The following is a 22,812-nucleotide window of genomic DNA, read 5'->3' as shown; positions in this document are numbered from 1 at the left end:
TTGAAATATCGGTGGTATTCTATCAAACATATTTTTTTAGGATGTAGGCGGACATTAGTAGCACAACTAGAAACATTTCTTCCACTATCCTTATACACTACAGGCTGAGTGTGTGACTTGAGAAAACGGTTTGCCGACTATTGACAGATTGTGTTGCGTCGTTTATAATGGCCTTTTTGACAATTTGAAGGTTTAATATTTGTTTACAGTTAGAAGATGGTTGTCCTTGCAGCGTATAGATATTGTTTTATTGGTTAGTTTCAAAGTTTATAATTTCTTATGTCTATAATATTTTTAGTTTAACATACTGAAATTGGAATGTTTAAACTAAGAGGCCTATAGTTTGATTATTTGTTCCTACTTGCACCACATCTCGAGCACTGGCTAAGAAAGATGGCTGGAAGTGTGGTTTGTGTTGTGCAAGGGCAACATGAGGGCTTGTTGGCACAGCATGAGGGGCCTGTTGGCACAGCATGAGGGGCCTGTTGGCACAGCATGAGTGGGGCCTGTTGGCACTACACTTGACACAACACGTATCACTCATCTAAGTCTAAACTAATTTTCAACAGAACCTAAAAACAGATCATAAGTTTGTTTTACATATTATAAGTATCTATACTTCTTTATCGAATGTCGTTTTTTCAAGTTTACAAGTACATAGAGAAACACGAGGAGAATATTTGCAAATGATTTTGCCATTAGCCATCGCATCACATAACTGGAATGTGTTTTGTCCTCGGCTCATGTATGGTTGTAGGAAAGTTGTGTGAAACAACTGCACTTGGTGTAAATGGCCAAATGCTCGAGAAAATATTGAAGCCGGACAATGGCACGAAACCTGCATTGCGGAACTTCTCGGCACTTCAGTATTTTCTCGTAGATCTACCACATTCTTGTAATTATATTTAGCATAATGCTTTTTTACTTTGATGGTTCTCTTTATTTATTACTTTATTTTAGCCACATAACACTGTTTATAGCAATGTGATGAGTCCATACATTCAGTAAGTACATAGCACACCATGTTAACTTTTAAATATAATTATCATTGAACTATAAAACGATATGACCCCAATTATCACAAATCAGAAGGGTTTATCTAGCCTAAATGGAACAAGCCAGATAATTGTAATTATTTTATTAATGAACCATGAAGATCGAGGTCCGATCATCAACAGTATTGTTATCTTAAAAATATTCTACAATGGGCAGGTTGTGGAATAAGTAATACATTTTGTGAAACTTTGTTAATATGATTAAAGGAGTTCGTGGCGATGAATGGAGCTGGTCAAATAACGCAAACTCGTACTTTCAAATGATCATGTATAGTATCTTGTTTTTTTCTATGATAAGCTGGTCCATTTAAAATTTGTGTAGGCCTATTCATTCCTATTTATCTTAGTTTTTGTAACAAAATTCATACTGTTACTTCCAGTCAAGAATGTTGCACGCTGACATTTTTGTTCAATACTGAGATGTCAATGTTCACAAAATGCTCCTACTTTTTTGCCTATATGTACACTTAATTTAGCAAGAATACATTAGACAGAGAGAAAAGTTTCTACAGTGAGTATTAAGATGACAACCACAGATGTGCACTGAATATTTCTGTATGAAGTAGAGTGTTACACCAGAAGTACTGTACTGTAGTGTAGTGTACAGCACTGGACTTGTCTGCCCTCCGATCTCTGGTGTTAACTCTGAGAAGCAGCAGTCTAGCTTTATTCATCTATAAGCTGATATTTGTCTGAGAGAACTTTAAGACATGATAAGTTTTATTTAATTATATATATATATATATATATATATATATATATATATATATATATATATATATATATATATATATATATATATATATATATATATATATATATATATGTATATATATATATATATATATATGTATATATATATATATATATATATATATATATATATATATATATATATATATATATATACTGTATATATATATATATAATATAGAAATACATATTCATGCATACTTGCTTGCATACTTGCATACTTACATACATACATACATACATATACATACTTACATACATACATATAATGCCCTTGTAAGAGTTAAATGTGGGATCTTTAAGATAAGATTTTATCATTGAGAAAAATTAAAGATTCCTTTAATATAATTTAAGAACATGGTCTCAAATGTTTAAGAGCGAAACGTTTCAGATTTTACCTACAGGTTCAGTATTTAATATAAATGATTCACTCTTGATTATAGGCAGTCTTCAATTGGGTACAAGAATAAACTCGCAGGAGGATGTATTTCTTAACTTAAAAACGTTTGTTTGTGGTTGTAAAGCGTTAATTCCTATCCTTTTACAGTTCTCGGCTGATGCAGAGAATGTATATTGTATACAAATTTGATGCATCTGTGTAGTGCCGAAGCAGCAAGTCGAATTTTATTGGATTTTGTGCATTTTTGTGTTTTGTTCGCAAGAGAAAACGTGGGCATGTGTAGGCATAGGTGTTAACATTATAGGTGCTAGTGTTATATGCCTAAAGGGCTATAATTACTGTTCTTGTTTCTGCCATGTTCTCCGACATAATGTGTTACAAATGATAGCTCTCAGCTTCCTTGAAGCTGGTGAATTTCAGATTCCTAGCAGCTAGTAAATCTGATTCCTAGCAGCTAGTGATTTTCAGCTTCTTAGTGGCTGGTGAATCACAGCTTCCTAGTCACTGTTTGTCTCACAGCTTCCTAGCAACAATAGCACGGTGTAGAGCCTTGTTCCTCTTGTCACGCCTTTCCCTCTTCTCCTTTAGCTTCTCCTTGCCCTTCTCCTTACGCAGAGACTTCTTCCAGCCATGCTTCTTTGGGCTAAACTTCTTGGGAGGCTTGTGAGCCTTGGCCTTGGTAGATGGGGTGCTTGGTTGTGCATGGGAGGAAAGCACAGCAGCAGCAGCAACAAGAGGGGAAGGCTTGTGGTGCATCTTGTTGATCTTGTGAACTTTAGGGGGTCGTGCGGTCACATGAATCAGCCTCTCTGACTCCATGGGTATGTCGTCCTGCCAAGAAAAAGCATAATAGTGTAATGGATGGGAATTAAAACTGTTAGTGATATTGTGTGCTTTACAGTACAGTAAATGCTTATGATTAGCTCCGTGATTGGTAAAATGTATCTATGGTGGTTTAGCATACATTTACAGTATATAGATAGCGAAAAAAAGACCGTTTTTAAATATTGTGAATTATTCTGGTATCCCTGGTTAGAGGGATACCTTATGGATTTGTCTTACGGGATATTGTTAATATTTTTAAGAAATAGTAGTACAGTACTGTATATGCAAAAATTAAATGCCATAGAACACTGAGCTCGAGCAAGAGTACTAAACGTTTAAGGGAAGTACAGTACTGTATATCATATCATTCCGTGATTGCAAATGTTAAATGAAAATATGTATTGCTTCTTTTCGCCATCACAGGTGGCAATTTATGGAAGTATTTATATAATGCAGCTGCATACAAAAATGAAAGCTGGAAGTAAGTACACATAACTGCAACTAATGTGAAAATGAGGAAAGTTGTTGTAAAGAAGGGAAAGAAAGTCCATAACATCACTCATAAAGTAGCTCACACTTGTAGGACACACTGGAAGTATAAAAAAGACACCAGCTGAAAAAAAAGTTTTAACAGTTAACAAAAGTAACATTGAAAATAAAATAAAATACTTGAAGAAGCACCGTCACAGAAAACAAATAAAATCAACACTACAGAGACACTTTATTACAAGGAGAAGGTTGAACTTGGATTCTTCTACCTTGGTGCCATTTTTGCCCTCTGCATCAGCCTTGTGCTCAGTAATGTTGGGGCTGGTGGACACCTTGGGCGTTCGGTTGGTGAGGAGGTGAGGGGCTGCGTCCCCACCACGGGGCACTCTGTTGGTTACTAGATGCTTTCCTACGTGCTCATCCCTCCTCGGCTGCTACGAGAGGAGCCTTTATTAGCACGCTGGTGGGTTTCACTTGGCTGGCTCAGAGGTTAATTGGTGCTAACTTGTAATATGTGTGAAAACATTGACACCTCAGAATGGTTTGAAATAGTTAGGAAGCTGTGATGTATACTGTATATATAACCTGGTCCAGGGGAGGTTCTAGCTTGTAACAGGCGAGGTAGGTAAGGAATTTAGTTGTAAGTGCTGTGGCATTGTCAGTACAGTATACAAGTTACAAGGGACTATTTGAATTAATGGGATACTTAAATCTAAACACTAATTATTGCTATAAGAGCCTGATGGTTCATAGGATCTGGCTTTTTACCATCAACTATTTATCAACATTGCAATCCACTCCAAGTTATATATTAACATGTTAATCATTAAAGATGATTATTATTATTATTACAGTAATAATATAATTGTGGTATCTTGATAATGTATCTGTTTGAGTTTTACTGTTCAATAGCTCCCTTAGTCAATGTCCTGCTATTCCAATGATGTGATCAAGCAATAGCCAGGCCAGGTACACCATCACTACCTGGCCTGGCTATGAACCAACACTGCAAGCAAGGGTCATCACCAGGGAAGCAAGGGTCTTTTCAAAAGCCTCTACCAAAATGTTAGCAGGGCAAGGGAGACACTGGAGATACCTCTATACAGCCCAAAGTGACCTCCAGGAAGTTCATTCATTTACTTTTAAAAACCTCCTTCAAGTAATATTCAGCGTCAAAAGATAACCAAATATCACTGCTGGTTGCTAATTGGTCAGCTTTCCCAGACTACCACCAGATATCAGCACCAGCAGTGTTGACAAAGTAGCAACCAACTATATTCAATTTGGCTCGCCCTGAACTTCCACTTCTCACTGGGCAGAAATTCTGTACAGTATTCAATTAAGTGATTCGTGCTTATTCGTGCAAGCAGTGGGCTAATGCTATTAGGTAGATGCCCACATGTGAGTGAATACACAGTCGTTTACATCTCTCTTGAATGTTTGCCAGCTGGCTGTACAGAGTTACTGTATGCAGTATTCCCTGTACTGGTCCAGTTTATGCCTTAACTGTGATCATCCTCCTTTTGAGCTTGTCACTTGGTTTCACAGTTATGGTAATTGAGATTTAGTTAGGGCCGAGGTTTTGGTTCTGGGCATGCAAGTTTGCTGTTGGTGTATTATGCATGTATGTACATGTCTTCTCACTGATCTGGGCCTGAGGATCTGGGTATTCAGGGCCTTTCATCTTTTCATCTCTTGTTGCCCCTTTCTTTCTTCACTCTGCAGTGTGTATTTGTCCCCAATTCCTATTTTATTTCATTTGTCTCCAAAATTTGTTATTTATACGTGCATATTCTTTCCTAAAGGAGCAACTGAGTATTTTAATTTAGAAATAAAGATTTGAATGTAGATGAAAAGCGCCTTTCTGAGCAGGTGAAGCAGCCGCTCTCGTTTCCCATGTTTTGTCCCGACTTTGTGTACTTTCTAGAATAGCAGCCAGGCAGGCCAACTAACAGTTAATAGATCAGTACTTGGTAGTTTCTTTGAGGCTAGATATTGCATAAAGGAGGTTTTTGAGAGGAGACAAATTAACATTTTGGAGACTATTTCAGTCTGTATATAGAAATGACCAGTGTTTTCAAAATTAAATCACAATCACATGATATATCGAGGAGAAAATATAGAAGCCATATGATGTGATTGAACCTGCATACCTAAACTCCTTTGGCGCATGCCCTATGAACTGGACCATGAAGTGAAGCAGTACTTCTGATTGGGATACTTTTAAGCTCATCGTGGTTCAATTGGAAGTGCATGTGCCGAGGAGTTCATGTATGCATGTTTGATCCCATCATATTTTCTCATTCAGTGTTTGCTAAGGTCAACAAGATTTAACGAAGTGGCAGATGTAGGATAGCTTTCAATTGCTTAAATGTTTTTGTTATCCAGGTCGTGGATTATGTCAGGAGGCCACACATGGCCGAGTCTTGTGCTTGTGCCTTATGTTTGCTCAAGTTTCAATCCTATTGAGATTCTCTGAGCATTTTTTATGTATTCAATCAGTAATTCGAGTTGGCAATATTTAGTTGAAAGTACATAAAGCATATATTTCTCAGATATTCTACAGTAGATGGAAACAGAGTACTGTTGCATAGCACTACAGTGCATAGCAATACAGTACTTTGTAGATGAATTGAATTTACCTATATACCTACAGTATTAGTATTTCTTCTTCCTCACTATGTGTTATGAGATACATTTTGTATTTTCTTGATTGTTTAGGAATATATATTCAAACAATTTTGTGATTAGGCCTTCATTTGGAACAACTTGTTCATGCCAGCAGCATGCATCATGACTTACAATAGTGTATTGTCTTGAATATACTAATACTCTATATTCGTATGCTTGTTTGATGCGCTTATAAGATGATCATGCAGCATATTGTAAATGGTGTACGCAGTTGCGATAGTTTTACACAGAGAGCCTTGCATAAACAGTGGAGAAGGTCAGCTGGCAGAGTGAAGGAGTGTTGTATGATGCGCACATTCCCGATACCGTATATCATGGGCGTGGCAAGCATTATTTGTTCATACTTTTGTACTGGTTGTTGTTGGTGGTGGGGCAGGGGATGTGATTGTTACAGTGGTGGTTGGGTGTTGTTATTGTAGTGGTATGGGTATTGGGTTAGCAGTAAGATTGTTTGTGTAGAGGTGTTGGTTGTATTGTGGTTGTGGTAGGAGGTGTTATATTGGTGTGGGTGTTAATATTGGTTGGGAGTTTTTGATGGTGGTGAAAGATGTATTTTGGTCATGGTAGGGGTGTGTGTGGTAGTGGTTGTGGAAATGGTGAGTTGGTATAGGTGTTGTGGTGGATGTTGAAGGATTGCTTTGATGATTGTAGTAGGGTTACTGTGGTGGTAGGGGTGCTGTGATGGTGATATGAGTGTTACGATGGTGTTTACCTAGCAGCGTCTATGGAAAAATGTAGTCTAGCTCTTTGTGTCCAGTCTACGTGCCTTGTTTTACTGGTTGCTCATGTTGCACCATTTGCATGCAATTATATGCTCGTGTATATGTGAGTGAATTAGTGAGATAGTTAATTAATGAGGCCCCATTAATTAGAACTCGAGCCAGAGTAAGTTATAAGGTGGTGATGAACGAAGAACTGTCACCGTATGTGTGTGCATATATATTTGATTACATATATTCACTTTAATGTAACGAGTAATTATAATTCTCAAATATTTGCTTTGGATAAAGATAATGTAATAACATGGAATCATTGGCATGCTACATTCTAGCTGTAAATAAAGTGCTGATTATTGTCGTGCACTGGTTAGGAAGGAGTCTGTTCGACATTTATGTATGTTTATAAAATGTTGAGATAATCCATAAAATGTCTGCATAATCCATAAAAAAGTTGTGGCTCCTTCTAAACGGTGAAGAACTGGGTGCAATATTTTGAATCTTTAGGTAGATTATTTTGTCTATATTTACAGAAAAAAAAGCAGACCTCAAATCTATGTCTGAAGCAGGATTCAGGTGTCAAAAAAGTCCTCTTCTTTGGTTACAATAAGCACTGATTATTCAAGAGGAAAATATTATTACAATTCACTGTATTGGGGGACAGAAAGCCAGAGTGTATTCATACATGTTAAGGTTATATCGAGGTCTCCCTTCCCCCTCCCCTCCGGGTTGAATTACTGACCCTGCCAAGGATGCAACCCCACAATAAGCTGACTCTCCTGAGTACCTACTCACTGCTAGGGGAACAGAGGCACTAGGTGAAAGGAAATGTACCCAACCATTTCTGTCATGCTCGGGATTCGAACCCATAATTCTCGATTGTGCATCGAGAAGGAATCTGACTGTACTACCGGCACCCTATAGTACACCCTGTCCTACCAGCACCCTATAGTACACCCTTTACTACCTTCTGATGTAACTCTTAACAAGGAACCTCCAAGCTTTATATAGCTTAGGGCCTCACCAAGCCTAAATCTGACACTCACCGAGGGTGATCAGGAAAGGGTTGAAAAGTATTGAAGGCCCGTCCTCCTAGGGTTTCCCAACGTTAGGAAACTGTCGTACTAAAGTGCCCTTATCCTATCCTTCCAGAGGATCCAAAATAGAAAACGAAACATTTATCAATTTGGTGCGCCACTACCATTTTCTAAAACTGTTTTTGGCCTTAGGTAGAGTATACAGTACAACAAAATGCGACATTGTATTAGGAGAATAAGTTGATGGGAGAGGAGTTGAAAAAGATCTCGGGTGATAAGGAGAGAGTCGAAAAGATGAAAAGGAGTAAGAGATTTTGAGGTTATCCTGGGATGGTGTATCGTGGATGCCACTAGAAAAATGCAATCTTCCAAGTGTCAAGAAGTACATGACATCCTCTAAGCTAAATATCAAGATAAAAACTCCACCTTCCAGGACAGGTGACACAAGAAGCATGACCTCATCTTCCAGGTCAGATGACAGGCGAAGTGTGTGACCTCCAAGCTGGTCTAACAGAGCAAGCAGAAGCTATGTAGTGACAGTCACCTGTGTTGGGGATTGATGTCAGTGGTTTATCTAACAGGTGGGATAACAAGATGAATATATATATATATTTGTGAGGTCAGAGCATGGGGTAAGCATTGTGTGGGGTCAGAGCATGGGGTAAACATTGTGTGGGGTCAGAGCATGGGGTAAGCATTGTGTGAAGGTCAGTCTTCTGGGGTAAGCATTGTGTGGGGTCAGAGCATTGTGTGGGGTCAGCATGGGGTAAGCATTGTGTGGGGTCAGAACATGGGGTAAGCATTGTGTGGGGTCAGAACATGGGGTAAGCATTGTGTGGGGTCAGAGCATGGGGTAAACATTGTGTGGGGTCAGAGCATGGGGTAAGCATTGTGTGGGGTCAGAGCATGGGGTAAGCATTGTGTGGGGTCAGAGCATGGGGTAAGCATTGTGTGGGGTCAGAGCATGGGGTAAACATTGTGTGGGGTCAGAGCATGGGGTAAGCATTGTGTGGGGTCAGAGCATGGGGTAAGCATTGTGTGGGGTCAGAGCATGGGGTAAGCATTGTGTGGGGTCAGAGCATGGGGTAAGCATTGTGTGGGGTCAGAGCATGGGGTAAGCATTGTGTGGGGTCAGAGCATGGAGTAAGCATTGTGTGGGGTCAGAGCATGGGGTAAGCATTGTGTGGGGTCAGAGCATGGGGTAAGCATTGTGTGAAGGTCAGAGCATGGGGGTAAGCATTGTGTGAAGGTCAGAGCATGGGGTAAGCATTGTGTGAAGGTCAGAGCATGGGGTAAGCATTGTGTGGGGTCAGAGCATGGGGTAAGCATTGTGTGAAGGTCAGAGCATGGGGGTAAGCATTGTGTGAAGATCAGAGCATGGGGTAAGCATTGTGTGGGGTCAGAGCATGGGGTAAGCATTGTGTGAAGGTCAGAGCATGGGGTAAGCATTGTGTGGGGTCAAAGCATGGGGTAAGCATTGTGTGAAGATCAGAGCATGAGGGTAAGCATTGTGTGAAGATCAGAGCATGGGGTAAGCATTGTGTGGGGTCAGAGCATGGGGGTAAGCATTGTGTGAAGATCAGAGCATGGGGTAAGCATTGTGTGAAGGTCAGAGCATGGGGTAAGCATCGTGTGAAGATCAGAGCATGGGGTAAGCATTGTGTGGGGTCAGAGCATGGGGGTAAGCATCGTGTGAAGATCAGAGCATGGGGTAAGCATTGTGTGGGGTCAGAGCATGGGGGTAAGCATTGTGTGAAGATCAGAGCATGGGGTAAGCATTGTGTGGGGTCAGAGCATGGGGTAAGCATCGTGTGAAGATCAGAGCATGGGGTAAGCATTGTGTGGGGTCAGAGCATGGGGGTAAGCATTGTGTGAAGATCAGAGCATGGGGTAAGCATTGTGTGGGGTCAGAGCATGGGGGTAAGCATTGTGTGAAGATCAGAGCATGGGGTAAGCATTGTGTGGGGTCAGAGCATGGGGGTAAGCATTGTGTGAAGATCAGAGCATGGGGTAAGCATTGTGTGGGGTCAGAGCATGGGGTAAGCATTGTGTGGGGTCAGAGCATGGGGGTAAGCATTGTGTGGGGTCAGAGCATGGGGGTAAGCATTGTGTGGGGTCAGAGCATGAGGATAAGCATTGTGTGGGGTCAGAGCATGGGGGTAAGCATTGTGTGGGGTCAGAGCATGGGGGTAAGCATTGTGTGGGGTCAGAGCATGGGGGTAAGCATTGTGTGGGGTCAGAGCATGGGGGTAAGCATTGTGTGAAGGTCAGAGCATGGGGGTAAGCATTGTGTGAAGGTCAGAGCATGGGGTAAGCATTGTGTGAAGATCAGAGCATGGGGTAAGCATTGTGTGAAGGTCAGAGCATGGGGTAAGCATTGTGTGAAGGTCAGAGCATGGGGGTAAGCATTGTGTGAAGATCAGAGCATGGGGTAAGCATTGTGTGGGGTCAGAGCATGGGGTAAGCATTGTGTGAAGGTCAGAGCATGGGGTAAGCATTGTGTGGGGTCAGAGCATGGGGTAAGCATTGTGTGAAGGTCAGAGCATGGGGGTAAGCATTGTGTGAAGATCAGAGCATGGGGTAAGCATTGTGTGGGGTCAGAGCATGGGGTAAGCATTGTGTGAAGATCAGAGCATGGGGGTAAGCATTGTGTGAAGATCAGAGCATGGGGTAAGCATTGTGTGAAGATCAGAGCATGGGGTAAGCATTGTGTGAAGATCAGAGCATGGGGGTAAGCATTGTGTGCTCACCTAATTGCTCACCTAATTGTGCTTGCGGGGGTTGAGCTCTGGCTCTTTGGTCCCGCCTCTCAACCGTCAATCAACTGGTGTACAGGTTCCTGAGCCTATTGGGCTCTATCATATCTACATTTGAAACTGTGTGAAGATCAGAGCATGGGGTAAGCATTGTGTGGGGTCAGAGCATGGGGGTAAGCATTGTGTGAAGATCAGAGCATGGGGTAAGCATTGTGTGAAGGTCAGAGCATGGGGTAAGCATCGTGTGAAGATCAGAGCATGGGGTAAGCATTGTGTGGGGTCAGAGCATGGGGGTAAGCATTGTGTGAAGATCAGAGCATGGGGTAAGCATTGTGTGGGGTCAGAGCATGGGGTAAGCATCGTGTGAAGATCAGAGCATGGGGTAAGCATTGTGTGGGGTCAGAGCATGGGGGTAAGCATTGTGTGAAGATCAGAGCATGGGGTAAGCATTGTGTGGGGTCAGAGCATGGGGGTAAGCATTGTGTGAAGATCAGAGCATGGGGTAAGCATTGTGTGGGGTCAGAGCATGGGGGTAAGCATTGTGTGAAGATCAGAGCATGGGGTAAGCACTGTGTGGGGTCAGAGCATGGGGGTAAGCATTGTGTGAAGATCAGAGCATGGGGTAAGCATTGTGTGGGGTCAGAGCATGGGGTAAGCATTGTGTGGGGTCAGAGCATGGGGTAAGCATTGTGTGGGGTCAGAGCATGGGGGTAAGCATTGTGTGAAGATCAGAGCATGGGGTAAGCATTGTGTGGGGTCAGAGCATGGGGGTAAGCATTGTGTGAAGATCAGAGCATGGGGTAAGCATTGTGTGGGGTCAGAGCATGGGGTAAGCATTGTGTGGGGTCAGAGCATGGGGGTAAGCATTGTGTGGGGTCAGAGCATGGGGGTAAGCATTGTGTGGGGTCAGAGCATGAGGATAAGCATTGTGTGGGGTCAGAGCATGGGGGTAAGCATTGTGTGGGGTCAGAGCATGGGGGTAAGCATTGTGTGGGGTCAGAGCATGGGGGTAAGCATTGTGTGGGGTCAGAGCATGGGGGTAAGCATTGTGTGAAGGTCAGAGCATGGGGGTAAGCATTGTGTGAAGGTCAGAGCATGGGGTAAGCATTGTGTGAAGATCAGAGCATGGGGTAAGCATTGTGTGAAGGTCAGAGCATGGGGTAAGCATTGTGTGAAGGTCAGAGCATGGGGGTAAGCATTGTGTGAAGATCAGAGCATGGGGTAAGCATTGTAGGGGTCAGAGCATGGGGTAAGCATTGTGTGAAGGTCAGAGCATGGGGTAAGCATTGTGTGGGGTCAGAGCATGGGGTAAGCATTGTGTGAAGGTCAGAGCATGGGGGTAAGCATTGTGTGAAGATCAGAGCATGGGGTAAGCATTGTGTGGGGTCAGAGCATGGGGTAAGCATTGTGTGAAGATCAGAGCATGGGGGTAAGCATTGTGTGAAGATCAGAGCATGGGGTAAGCATTGTGTGAAGATCAGAGCATGGGGTAAGCATTGTGTGAAGATCAGAGCATGGGGGTAAGCATTGTGTGCTCACCTAATTGCTCACCTAATTGTGCTTGCGGGGGTTGAGCTCTGGCTCTTTGGTCCCGCCTCTCAACCGTCAATCAACTGGTGTACAGGTTCCTGAGCCTATTGGGCTCTATCATATCTACATTTGAAACTGTGTGAAGATCAGAGCATGGGGTAAGCATTGTGTGGGGTCAGAGCATGGGGGTAAGCATTGTGTGAAGATCAGAGCATGGGGTAAGCATTGTGTGAAGGTCAGAGCATGGGGTAAGCATCGTGTGAAGATCAGAGCATGGGGTAAGCATTGTGTGGGGTCAGAGCATGGGGGTAAGCATTGTGTGAAGATCAGAGCATGGGGTAAGCATTGTGTGGGGTCAGAGCATGGGGTAAGCATCGTGTGAAGATCAGAGCATGGGGTAAGCATTGTGTGGGGTCAGAGCATGGGGGTAAGCATTGTGTGAAGATCAGAGCATGGGGTAAGCATTGTGTGGGGTCAGAGCATGGGGGTAAGCATTGTGTGAAGATCAGAGCATGGGGTAAGCATTGTGTGGGGTCAGAGCATGGGGGTAAGCATTGTGTGAAGATCAGAGCATGGGGTAAGCACTGTGTGGGGTCAGAGCATGGGGGTAAGCATTGTGTGAAGATCAGAGCATGGGGTAAGCATTGTGTGGGGTCAGAGCATGGGGTAAGCATTGTGTGGGGTCAGAGCATGGGGGTAAGCATTGTGTGGGGTCAGAGCATGGGGGTAAGCATTGTGTGGGGTCAGAGCATGGGGGTAAGCATTGTGTGGGGTCAGAGCATGGGGGTAAGCATTGTGTGGGGTCAGAGCATGGGGGTAAGCATTGTGTGGGGTCAGAGCATGGGGGTAAGCATTGTGTGGGGTCAGAGCATGGGGGTAAGCATTGTGTGGGGTCAGAGCATGGGGGTAAGCATTGTGTGGGGTCAGAGCATGAGGGTAAGCATTGTGTGAAGATCAGAGCATGGGGTAAGCATTGTGTGGGGTCAGAGCATGGGGTAAGCATTGTGTGGGGTCAGAGCATGGGGTAAGCATTGTGTGGGGTCAGAGCATGTGGGTAAGCATTGTGTGGGGTCAGAGCATGGGGGTAAGCATTGTGTGAAGGTCAGAGCATGGGGGTAAGCATTGTGTGGGGTCAGAGCATGGGGGTAAGCATTGTGTGGGGTCAGAGCATGGGGTAAGCATTGCGTGAAGATCAGAGCATGGGGTAAGCTTTGTGTGGGGTCAGAGCATGGGGTAAGCATTGTGTGGGGTCAGAGCATGTGGGTAAGCATTGTGTGGGGTCAGAGCATGGGGTAAGCATTGTGTGGGGTCAGAGCATGGGGTAAGCATTGTGTGGGGTCAGAGCATGTGGGTAAGCATTGTGTGGGGTCAGAGCATGGGGTAAGCATTGTGTGGGGTCAGAGCATGGGGTAAGCATTGTGTGGGGTCAGAGCATGGGGGTAAGCATTGTGTGGGGTCAGAGCATGGGGGTAAGCATTGTGTGGGGTCAGAGCATGGGGGTAAGCATTGTGTGGGGTCAGAGCATGGGGGTAAGCATTGTGTGGGGTCAGAGCATGGGGGTAAGCATTGTGTGGGGTCAGAGCATGGGGTAAGCATTGTGTGGGGTCAGAGCATGGGGGTAAGCATTGTGTGAGGTAAGCACTGTAAGACGGCAGAAGATGATGTAAACATTATAAGGTCTGGGGAAGATGTAGCCGCCTTGTGAGATATGGGAACGATGTAAATAGAGAGGTTAAGCGATAACGCAATATGTAAACATTACGTCAGACTAATGCTACCGAACAGGCGCGAGGAGACTGACCTTGTCGTCGTGTTTCTTATCGATGTTGTGTTCGGTGAGGTGCTGCAGATGGAGGTCCTTGAGGTCATGCTGGGCTTCAGCTCCCGGCCCTCCTGCAGCTCCTCGGTGCATGGCTCCGCCGTTGTTCCCCGCTCGGTGCACGGCGCCCTTGCGGCCTTCAGTTTTGTGTGTGCCTTCTGGCCGGCGGGGCATGGCGTAGGCTGGAGCTTCCTTCTTGTGGGCGGTGGTGCCGGGGTCCGGGTGGTGTTGGTCTGTTTTGTGTACTGCTCCATGGTCCCCTGTGGGTTGGATAGGAGGCTCACTGGCTGAGACATACGGGGTCACTAGGCGAGACATACAGGGCCACTGGCTGATAAACCATATTAGGTCATGGGTTATAAGCAGTAGAAGAAAGAGGTGTGAGGTAGGGTGAGTAGGTGTGAGGTAGGGTGGACAGGATGAGTAGGTGTGAGGTAGGGTGGACAGGATGAGTAGGTGTGAGGTAGGGTGGACAGGATGAGTACATCCAGAACCTCATCCACTACCCGACAGCACCACCCACCACACCCAGTAACCCCAGAGAGAGAGAGAGAGAGAGAGAGGGGAAGGCAGGTTGGCTTGTGAGTCCATGACCTACTTGCACATTACTATATCATCTACTACAACAAGACTAGTTGTACGTCACTGTACAACGATGCCACAATACTCACGGCGGTGGTGGTCGACGTGTTCCATGCGGTTGGTCAGTTTATGTTCCCGGGCTCTTTTAGGGAGATGAGTCCTCTTGCCTTCATTGTGCGGCTGTGGGGGAGAGAGGTGCGGTTAGTGAGTGGGGAGAGGTGTGTGTGTGTGTGTTTGCTGGTCAAGTGTTAACTCCTGTGTAAGTAGTTAATTCAAGGTGAGGAGAAATATTCAGGAATACCCTGATGCTTGGGGAGGGGGGGGGGGAAGCTCGGCGATTAGTTCGCTTGCCTAGCAGCTGGAAACTTGACGATCAGTTCGCTTGCCTAGCAGCTGGAAACTTGACCATCAGTTCGCTTGCCTAGCAGCTGGAAACTTGACGATCAGTTCGCTTGCCTAGCAGCTGGAAACTTGACCATCAGTTCGCTTGCCTAGCAGCTGGAAACTTGACGATCAGTTCGCTTGCCTAGCAGCTGGAAACTTGACGATCAGTTCGCTTGCCTAGCAGCTGGAAACTTGACGATCAGTTCGCTTGCCTAGCAGCTGGAAACTTGACCATCAGTTCGCTTGCCTAGCAGCTGGAAACTTGACCATCAGTTCGCTTGCCTAGCAGCTGGAAACTTGACCATCAGTTCGCTTGCCAAGCAGCTGGAAACTCAACGCCTGAATATCTTGCTTGCCAGCCAACCAACTCGTTTATCATTTAACCAACCGGGCCATGTGCTCAGTTGACATTTAATCACATAAATTATATCCCTGGCTCTCGTGTCCAGTACAGGCCTTGTTTACTTTTTGTATTTTGTATGGCAATAGGCCACAGCAGCCCCACCCAGAAATGTGGAATAAAAGAATATTTTCCCACAAAAAAAAAACATTCCCGCGAATAGGATGGTTTGTCATGCTCGGTAAAGGGTTTGTTTATATTTCATAGGTTGGTGATGCTCGGTGCAGGGCCATTCTGTTTGAGTCGGGCCTGTTTATTTGCTTCCAGCGGGGGACGTCAACGCTTCTGCTCCTCTTGGTTGATGGCGTATTTTTTTATTTATTTATTTATAGCAGTTTGCTAGAAAGGGAGGGAGTGGGAGATATGGAAGGATAGAGAGGTGGAAGGGGAGGGGGAGGGATGTACGTAGGGATGGGATTGAGATGGAGGGAGGGGCATATTAAAGAGGGAGATAAGAAAGAGGTGGCACGGGCTATTCATGCCCGTGCCACCTCTTGAGTGGCTTAATCTTCATCAATCAATCACTCGAGTGGAAGGACAAGGGTGAGGGTTGGCTTGATAATGTTCACACATAATGATTAAGTAATGTTGTTGTTTTAGATTCAGCTGCTCAGAACAAAAGTTCCAAGTACCACGGGCTATGGTGAGCCCGTAGTGGACTTACCTGGCACAGGAGCGGGGCTGGTTCTGGATTAAGTAATACTTAGCACCTCCTTAATAACTCCGCCACTGGAGAGAGAGAGAGGTTTGGGGGGGGGGGGGAAAGGAGAGAAAAAGGGAGGAGGGGCAGAGGGAGATAGATAAGGGGTGAAAGGAACAAGAAAACGAGGGGAGGAGAGGTGGAGTACTCAGGGAGGCTGCCTGCCGACCCGGTTTTATCGATCTAGCAATGTACTGTGGTGTTATGCCATTCGGTAGTGTACACACACCTTGTACTACCTTGTACACACCTTGTACTATCTTGGGAATGTAGCTAGTTAATCAATATCGGGGCTTTGTGTAATTTTGTACGGAGATTTTGTCCTGGTTTAAGACACTTCGGCCTTGACAGGACAAAAACGTGTTCCTATTTGTCAGTAGCATCTTACGGGTCACAATCAAAGGTTGAGAGAGAGGCGAGCGAGGCTCTGGTTGGTCTGTGATGAATACCACAACAATAAGACCTGCAGTTGGTATAACCAACCAACTGTGGGTATATTTAACAATATTTCTAAGCCTCAGTCACTAATACATTCTCGTGTACCTAAATGCATATAAATACGTAGTATGTTATTCAGAGCACAATAGTGTATACTCGTAAATCTGTGTATAAAGTACATGTAAATTTACATTAACGAATACTTGCATATTTGTGTAAACAAGTATATGCGCATTTACATAATACACGGAGATTTGCATAGCCAGGTACCTATATAACACAATAAGCACACATTGTATATATGAAGACCAAGGCAACCTCTCTGGTGATGCTGCCGTCATTGGTAACCAAACTGCCTATTTTCCCATACCTTCCTTTTATCCTCCTCCTCATTTCCAAATTTACTCATCCGTTCTTTTATCTGTCAGAACACAAAATGCTCTCTAACGTAGATTCATTTATTCAAATGCTTTTTTCCCCACTCCTCCCGTTTAGCCAAGTTTGGGGTTTTATTTTAACGTTTTCTGTAACGAAAACATTTATTTTGCCCCCCCCCCTCCACCCTGTGGGGAAATAGACGTGGTGGCTTCTATAGTCAAAATAGTTTCTACACAAATAGCAAAAGTAATATAAACAGAGGAACTATGGGCGCTGCCGGGGATAGGATCGATAGATATTGCGGTAACAAAAACATGGATGGCTGTAGAAAATGTGGAAATGTTAGTACAGGGAAGGCAGCGGCGGGAGAGGGAAGAGGGGCCATTCCAGGTCTTTTTTGGTATTGGCAGCATTCCAGTTTTGGTCTGGAGCTCCTTCCTCTCCCGTCCTCCAGACTCCTCCCTTCTCTCTCTCTCTCATGTGTGTTTTCTTTTCTTACCGTTCTCGGTCCCCCTACCCCATCCTCTCTCTCACACTCACACACACTCACACTCTCTCACTTTCACTCACCCAATCACACTCTCACTCTCACTAACACTCACACTCTCACTCTCTCACACTCTCTCTTACTCTCTCACTCTCTCTCTGACCAAAGAGCCAGAGCTCAGCCCTGCAAGCATAACTAGGTGAGTACACACACACAAAGTATAGAATGGTATAAAATTTATACTGTCTATCTATCTATAGAACGGTATTGAATCGTTCCTCTCATTGTTTGCTGTTGGTGCAAAAATTATGAGGAGGATTAAGACGGAGGAAGAAGGTATGAGGTTACAAGATGACCTACACAAACTGAATGAATGGTCCAACAAATGGCTACTAAAGTTCAACCCGAGTAAATGCAAGATAATGAAACTAGGCAGTGAAAACAGGTCAGACACAGGATACCAAATGGGAGATGAAGTCCTTCATGAAACGGACAGAGAGAAAGATCTAGGAGTTGATATCACACACCAAACTTATCTCCTGAAGCCCACATAAAAAGAATAACATCGGCATATGCAAGGATGGCTAACATCAGAACTGCCTTCAGGAATCTATGCAAGGAATCATTCAGAACCTTGTGTACGACATATGTAAGACCAATCCTGGAGTATGCGGCCCCAGCATGGAGCCCGTACCTTGTCACGCACAAGACGAAGCTGGAAAAAGTTCAGAGGTATGCCACTAGGCTAGTTCCAGAACTAAGAGGCATGAGTTACGAGGAAAGGCTGCGGGAAATGCACCTTACGACACTGGAAGACAGAAGAGTGAGGGGGAAACATGATCACTACCTACAAAATTCTCAGAAGAACTGACAGGGTAGATAAAGATAAACTGTTTAACACGGGTGGTACATTCTATCTCATGTACTCGAATCGAGCTGATGTATGGTTAGGGATTACACACAGACATCACAATTGCGTGATGCATCAAATGAACAAATCCCCAAGGGCAGTGACGAGGATTCGAACCTGCGTCCGAGAGCATCCCAGACGCCGTCTTAATCGACTGAGCTACGACATGGTCAAAAGGAGTTGAAACCGAAGTTCTACTGAACTTACTGTATGGTTAGGGATGGTTGTGGGAAGGGGAGCAGGTCGTCTGGAAGGGGAGCAGGTCGTCTGGAAGGGGAGCTAGCGTGGGATAGTGGGTTGGGGCATCTTAAGGGGAGGGGGGGGGGGACGGGACTGAAAATAGGGCAACTCCGGGGGGTGAAGACTATATAGAGATGTTTACCCACACAGAAATAGCCGCGTTGCGTCACTAGTGGTTAGGTCATGCAACAGCTGATGTATTACGTCACGGAGCAGCTGACGCGTGTCGCAGCTACACTCGTCGTCTCAGATTCGGTGACAGTTGTGTGGTACACTGTACCACTCACTGCTGCTGCTGCTGCTGCTGCTGCTGCTGCTGCTGCTGCTGCTGCTGCTGCTGCTGCTGCTGCTGCTGCTGCTGCTGCTGCTGCTGCTGCTGCTGCTGCTGCTGCTGCTGCTGCTGCTGCTGCTGCTGCTGCTGCTGCTGCTGCTGCTGCTGCTGCTGCTGCTGCTGCTGCTGCTGCTGCTGCTGCTGCTGCTGCTGCTGCTGCTGCTGCTGCTGCTGCTGCTGCTGCTGCTGCTGCTGCTGCTGCTGCTGCTGCTGCTGCTGCTGCTGCTGCTGCTGCTGCTGCTGCTGCTGCTGCTGCTGCTGCTGCTGCTGCTGCTGCTGCTGCTGCTGCTGCTGCTGCTGCTGCTGCTGCTGCTGCTGCTGCTGCTGCTGCTGCTGCTGCTGCTGCTGCTGCTGCTGCTGCTGCTGCTGCTGCTGCTGCTGCTGCTGCTGCTGCTGCTGCTGCTGCTGCTGCTGCTGCTGCTGCTGCTGCTGCTGCTGCTGCTGCTGCTGCTGCTGCTGCTGCTGCTGCTGCTGCTGCTGCTGCTGCTGCTGCTGCTGCTGCTGCTGCTGCTGCTGCTGCTGCTGCTGCTGCTGCTGCTGCTGCTGCTGCTGCTGCTGCTGCTGCTGCTGCTGCTGCTGCTGCTGCTGCTAATTGTCACACAGACGTGTCTCCTTGCTGGTTTAGCTTAGTGGGTTTGTTGTGTGTTCTCGGCTCTCGTCTGGTGGGGTGTTTTGACTTGTTGTTCTCATTCTCTCTCTCTCTCGCTCAGTTTCTTTCTCTTTTTCTTTTCTTCCTTTCGTATCGTCTTGGCCAACCACTTGGACTAGTCGGTACAGCGATGGCTTCGGTGTTCGATCCCAGATGATCTTGTCTTCTCCGTTCGTTGTCTACGTCCTTTCGCAGCATCCTGCTCCTCCTGCTATGCTCTTGGCGGACTCTTTCACCCCGGCCCCAGGTGGCGCTGGTAGTGGGGGGGGGGGGGTGTCCTGGAGGGGCCAGTGTTGACAGTACGTATTTCACAGCAAGGCTGAGTCCTCTGTCAACTTCCCCGTCGGGTTAAGTACGGTCTATCTCTCTCCTCTCTCTCTTCCCTTCCACACCCTCTCATCCCTCCCTCCCTTCCATCTCCCCCCCCCCCCTTTACCTCTTCCATCCTCCTCTGGTGCTACATGGAGGGGTTTCAGGTACCTGTCCCTAAAAGCTCATCTATTTGATGAACTTGTTATTTGTATCTATTAGGAATAAACTAGGTTTGATGTTAAGTATCATATAAGCCACCTGTATGCCAGAGCCTTCATATGCTCGGTCGACGTGATTTCATGCGTATCAATGTATTGGAGACAAGTCCCGTATGTGAATGACCTTAGTTCTTGTTGTGATGTTCTTGTGAATGTCATCACCAACATGAGGCTGTTGATGGCTGAGCGACGTGGGCTACGAGTGCCTGTCCACGAAGTTGGGCCAAGTGTGGAACTTTGACAATAGTGGTCTTATATATAAGAGGAAGTCCATCAACATCTCCACGGTGTTGAAGGCTCTTGATGTTCTGATCAGTCCAATCAGAATGGGTCAAGACTAGAGCCGCTCTTCTAATGGTTATTCACCTTCTTGAGATATCTTGAGATGATTTCGGGTCTTTTTAGTGTCCCCGCGGCCCGGTCCTCGACCAGGCCTCCAGACCTTGTCCAAAATTCTGATGAATGATGGAGAGGGGGGGAGGGGGGGGTAGGGACACTCAAGATGGGAGCGAAGATGTGCCTCAAATAAGGTGTTACAGCTCCTGCTCTCAAGAAGATAAGAGATGTGTCGTGGGGCTGTACGTTTCCTGGCTGCATTGTTTGACTAGGTTGAGCTTGTGGGGGGGGGGGGGCTTTTCATGGTCACTGGAGAGTCCAACTTCATTCTCAAGATGTTCACCTCATCACTAAGCACGAGGTGTTTGCCCAACCTCTTGTATGTCTGTCAGATTTGTAATATTACCCGGTGTGGTTATCATCGCCTGTGTTATCTCTGTCGCAAATGTGGCCTCCCATCGCTTCCCATTCCTTCTCTTTCCCTCTCTTCCATCCCCGACTTCCTCCCTCCCTCCCTCCCGTTCCTCTCTTCCTCCCATTCTCTATTACTACTTCCTTTCCTCCAATCTCTTTTTTCATCATCTTTGTCTTATTACCTCCCTTCTCTAGCTTTCTTCCTCCCATCGTATGAACGATCCATTAACTCTTCCCTCCCCCGTCCGTGTGTGTGTGTCTGTCTGTCTCTCTCTGTCTCTCTCTGTCTCTCTCTCTCTCTCTCTCTCTCTCTCTCTCTCTCTCTCTCTCTCTCTCTCTCTCTCTCTCTCTCTCTCTCTCTCTCTCTCTCTCTCTCTTTTTCTTTCTTTCTTTCTTTCTTTTCCACAGACATAGACACTGACACTGTCAGCATGAATCTTGATAAGGGTGGTAATGACCCCCACCACTGATCTTAATTCTTCAACAAACCAAGATTCCTTTCTTGCACACACACACCTGAGCCATCCTGGATGGCGGCGTTCCTGATAACCTCCCTAAGACCCCCTCCCTCCGTATGTAACACCTCCAATTGTAACACCACCCAATTGTAACACCTCCCTTAAAGTGCACCACTCTTAAGTGTACCACTATAATGGAACACTAAAACTAATAATGTAAACACTACTTATCCTGAGTAACACTTCCCCATCGGTTGCACTTGATAACACTGTTATGAAACACGGTAATGTGAGCTGACATATGATGGTTACCCCGGAACCAAAGGTACACTGCCAATAAGGAAATGCTAACACAAGGATTAAATACGCTGCCACCATCTGCCTTTGACCATTGAGACTATATCAAGCAACGAGGCAAGAAACATTGCTTGACTTGGAGAGTACTTTCTATAACTGTCATTAATTATGAAAACGGTTGTCAGCCACTATATCCAAAAGGCTAAGAGGATTCAACAATTGACACAGACGGGAAATTTAACGAGTTTATTGAGGCCAAAATTATGTCAATCACCACTTATAAATCCTACTCTAACACTGGCAAAAAGTTAAGAAATTTGGACATGGAACAAAACCTCAGATATCACACACATTACCTTAAGACCTGTCTCTCCCTGGCTGAGGTGTTCTTCACACAGCCCTCTCTGGACCCCGGTGTCCGGCACTCTGTGTTCCCTAAGTCCCTAAAGGACCTCTATATACAACCCCCACAGGGGGAGGGGGAGATCTGCTGTTGCTACCCACCAAGAGTGTACAAACACTCAAGAAATATTTCAAAAAGCTTGTTTGACATTCACCATACATTCTTCAAGAGAGGAGTTATTAATTACATGTGACTGACCTCTGACCTGGCCAAAAAGGGGGAGATCCAGGGATGTTTACACATAAGAATCTGGAGTCTAATTCCCTTGCATGAAATATTACATACTTGAAACTATGCTGACTAAGACTAACCCAGGAATTTTTAATCAATAAACAAGATAAACTGGAGGTCATCTGGGCTGACCTCTTGGAGAAGGCTTCCCTGGGTGTGAACTCTTAAGGGGGGGGGGGGAGGTCACGGGTGTTACACGTAGACCACCACTTTCCCCACAAACTTTATCTTATTCTTGAACAAATCCACAAGGGCCGTGACGAGGATTCGAACCTACGTCCGAGAGCATCCCAGACGCTGCTTTAATCGACTGAGCTACGACATGGTATAAAAATTGCAACCAGAAATTCTACTGAATTTACTTATTTTTTTTATCTTACGAGTTTACGAAAGTTTATCTTACTCTCACTACAACTTTGACTTACTATTACTACTTACCATCATTGTGGTTTGGTTGGTATTAGGATCAAGTGTGATTTGTAGTGTTAAACTCGGATAGATTCATATGTTGATTTTCTTTTGTTTTCAATTACCTTATGGGTTTTACCTAGTGTTTATACCTGGAGTGTTTTT

General features: G+C 45.3%; 2 protein-coding genes across 5 annotated transcripts in view; one reads left to right on the top strand and one right to left on the bottom strand.

Moving 5' to 3' along the window:
- Positions 1–22,812, top strand: part of LOC123766787 (TBC1 domain family member 2B) — a 425,460-nt gene that overhangs the window by 20,095 nt on the left and 382,553 nt on the right. The gene's annotated exons all lie outside the window — the stretch shown is intronic.
- LOC138353980 (uncharacterized) lies at positions 1,981–14,891 on the bottom strand. 3 transcript variants are annotated; one of them, XM_069307577.1, is made up of 4 exons: positions 14,743–14,891; positions 14,054–14,331; positions 3,792–3,956; positions 1,981–3,039 (listed from the first exon to the last, which is right to left on the bottom strand). In XM_069307577.1, exons 1-4 carry the CDS (start codon positions 14,765–14,767, stop codon positions 2,722–2,724), a joined length of 786 nt encoding a protein of 261 aa, XP_069163678.1. In that variant the 5' UTR covers positions 14,768–14,891; the 3' UTR covers positions 1,981–2,721. The 3 variants fall into 3 exon arrangements, with proteins under 3 accessions (XP_069163678.1, XP_069163679.1, XP_069163680.1); XM_069307578.1 differs by having other exon boundaries at positions 1,982–3,039; positions 3,792–3,953; XM_069307579.1 differs by lacking the exon at positions 3,792–3,956 and having other exon boundaries at positions 1,982–3,039.

The sequence above is a fragment of the Procambarus clarkii genome, chromosome 60, assembly GCF_040958095.1.
Source record: "Procambarus clarkii isolate CNS0578487 chromosome 60, FALCON_Pclarkii_2.0, whole genome shotgun sequence".
In the NCBI taxonomy this organism is placed as follows: Eukaryota; Metazoa; Arthropoda; class Malacostraca; order Decapoda; family Cambaridae; genus Procambarus; species Procambarus clarkii.
This window is presented reverse-complemented; position numbering and strand designations above follow the sequence as displayed.